This window comes from Otolemur garnettii, unplaced genomic scaffold (assembly GCF_000181295.1).
Source record: "Otolemur garnettii isolate 467f Iridium unplaced genomic scaffold, OtoGar3 scaffold00108, whole genome shotgun sequence".
NCBI classification, from domain to species: Eukaryota; Metazoa; Chordata; class Mammalia; order Primates; family Galagidae; genus Otolemur; species Otolemur garnettii.
In genome coordinates, this window is record NW_003852503.1 from 5,374,200 (window position 1) to 5,377,366 (window position 3,167).

At 42.6% G+C, this 3,167-nt stretch overlaps 1 protein-coding gene across 1 annotated transcript in view; it reads right to left on the minus strand.

The window, feature by feature from the left end:
• Positions 1–490: 490 nt before the first annotated feature.
• Positions 491–3,167, minus strand: part of CBL (Cbl proto-oncogene) — a 90,425-nt gene continuing 87,748 nt past the window's right edge. The window contains exon 14 of the mRNA XM_023517301.1: positions 491–2,744. Coding sequence (XP_023373069.1) covers positions 2,458–2,744 — 287 coding nt within the window. The 3' untranslated portion in view covers positions 491–2,457. The remainder of the gene's footprint in view (positions 2,745–3,167) is intronic.

Sequence of the window (3,167 nt, forward strand, 5' to 3'; positions counted from 1 at the left end):
TGCCATTTTTTCCCAGTTCTTCAACTAGGGCCTTCAATATTTAAACAAAATGTAAAACAGAATGTTACTTCTAATGAAACCCTGTATCTACAGGCTTTTAGAAATACATAATAGTCTACTATTTCCTACTCACTGACACCTTCCCTAACTTCCACCCCAATCTCAACTCAGGACCCCTACCTGTACCTAATGGTAGGCTCTGCTCTTTTCTTTTCTTCCCTTTTTTTGGCTTTATTATTTTTTTCTTTTAAAAAGACAGCATCTTTCCAGGCTGGGAAGTAGTGGCATCATCACCCTAGGTCACTACAATCTTGAATTTCTGGGCTCAAGCAATCATCCTCCAACCTCAGTCTCCTGAACAGCTGGGACTATAGACATGTGCCACCACGCTCAGCTCACATTTTTATTTTTTGTAAAGATGGGGGTCTATGTTACCCAGGCAGTGTTGAACTCCTGGCCTCAAACCATCCTCCTACTTTGGCCTCCCAAAGTGCTGGAACTATAGGCATGAGTCACCACGCACGGCCAGCTATACCATTTTCTGTCTATAGATGAGGCAGAAGGTATCCACGGCTAATCAACACCATGTCCTATACTGTTTACTCTGGGAATATGAATAGCTCTAAAGCCTGTGGATAAAACCAAAAGATCTAGGAGTAGCTAAATGTCAAGAGAGAGTTGGAACAAGGTGAAACTCTAAAGATGACAAGACTAGAAAGAAAACTGATGGGAGTTGTCGATTTCTGTCTGAATTTGAAGACAAAAGCATGATTTAGATTCTGAAGAAGGGAAGGCTTGCTTCTGACGCTGAAGAAGATTACACCTCGTAGGCAAGTCAGCAAAAGGCTCAGGACAGAGAACTAACCAAACTCAAGGGGACTCATTTACCAGGGCATTATGTAACTAACTAATTGGTTCTCTAAACTGGACTTTCAATCTTCTTTATGAACTTGCGATTATGCAAACTGCCAGGCTTTCTCCATGTTGTCTTTGATTATAGTGAAGTAATTATTCACCAAATGATGTCTAATTACTATGAGGAACACAGTAATTAAAGAGTATATACAGGACCTAAGGTAAAGAGGAAAGGGGAAGGAACGGAGGAAAGAGACATTACATTCCCAAAGCCGTAGGCACAAAAAAAACCAAGTCACTGGTTGGCATCAATGTAGGAAGGTGCGAATTATCAGCAACATGCTGTGCTGCCGTGGGCAAAGAAAAACATCATTTCTGAAAATCTAACCTGGCTCACGTTCAAAGGGAAGACACCCTAAAAGCTGAAATTAATTCATCACTGGGAAGAAAAATGAACAGATAAATATCCTGACTAACTATTTCGGGCATTTAAATAGCATGTGAATGAAGCTTCCTAAAAAACTTCATGGTATTTGGGCCAGAAAGTTATCCTGGAAACAAATGTTCTTCCCTTCCCGTTGAGTAGAAAGACTCATGACCTACATCAGAACACAGACCTGGCAGCAAGGCAACATACTCCCACAGACGATTTTCTGGGGAGGGCATGGAATGTATTTGAAGGCCTCTATCTCAAATCAGTCGTTAGGTAATTAGGATCATGAAAACATCTCATCTTCACAAATTCAATGTTCCTATAGAAACAGTGCTTTTGGAGTGACCAGTGTTAGCTTCTAGTATCAAACATGACTATAATGATACAGCAACAGTACTTTTCCTCCCACCTCTCTACCACACAAACCAACACCATCACACGTAATACAAAACATCCCCTAAGCTCCTTGGCCTCAGTAAGGCTGGTCATAGCAAACCCACTGCCAATGACAGAACACCAAGGAGAAGGAGGAGGAGGAGGAGGAAAAAGCTGATAGAGGAAAGAACAGAGGGAGGGTGTTCTAAAGTGTTCTAAAAATATAAGACTTTAGCTATGCACTTGATAATCTAAGCCAAAGGGGAGTGCTGAAGTTGTACACACACTAGGGTTGGGTATAATACCACAGTAGATGGAAGTCTTTAAAAGACTCCTTCTAAACCTCTTGTGCTAATTCCCTGCCTGGGATTAACACACACAGCAGGTTAATCCTATAATCACAAGGATACACATAACCACAGGCAGACAGACAGACACTTAGCCACATCCTTAACCCAGGAAAGTCTTAAGTCCCCAGTTAAAATCTACAGCACAATACTTATCTACGCGGCTTTCTGGACTGTTACCCAGGTAGGCTACCATGGAATAATGTCCACACCTTCTCTCAGTGGGGACTGAAGGGCACCCTCAAATGCACTCTCAAGACCCATAAAACAACAAACATACTAGCTGCTCCACTTTCATTCCACTGCTTTGAAATCCTGGAACCACAGATGTGATATCCCACAGAGAGGGCAAGACTCCACTGTTAAGTCTCCGAAGGAAGCCCTGCCCTTCTAGGTGCTACATAAGAGCTCCCAGCTCACTCTAAAGCTGCGGCGGGAGGTAGTGTGCTAGGTGGCTACATGGGCAGGAGAAGAGATCGAAACGAATTCCCGAAGGATGTTTTTGGCCATCTCGATGTTGTTGTGGGCAATGACCAAAGCTTTCTGAATGTCCTGGTAGGAGTAGCCCTGACTCAAGAGGTTCTCGATCTCGCTGGAGAGCTGAGGTGAGGTAGCGGCGACAGAGGCAGCAGCACCACCACCCTGCTGACAGCTACCCGCTTTCCGTTCAGAGTTGATTCTCCGAGGGAACGGTTTAGGGGGCCTCTCAGGAACTTGGGAACCCTCAGTGAAGTCTAGAAGAAATAAGAAAGAAAACATTTCTCAATCTGGGGGGAAACCTTCATTTAATGGCAGTAATAACAATGTGCTACTATCAAGATATCAGTGACTTCCTGCCAACTGGGGGTGTATGTTTTTCAGTCACAAGGCCAGGTTCAAGGGTTTTAGGAGATAGTCTCCCTTCCTTATCACAGTAGGAGCAACCTTCTATATATAACATGCATCTGTTCCACTAACAATAACCATTGCTTTCATTAGCACATAACATCTGTATCATGCGTTATACTTAGCAACAACTTCTTACACATAGAAATGTCTGGATTATTTAAAAAAAAAAAAAAATTCCAAAGGGACCAGAGAAGAAACTGAACTTTGCTTTCTACAAATAAGGAAAAAGAAGTAAGTCTAATTTGCAGCAAAGAAGTTTTAGCCAAGGT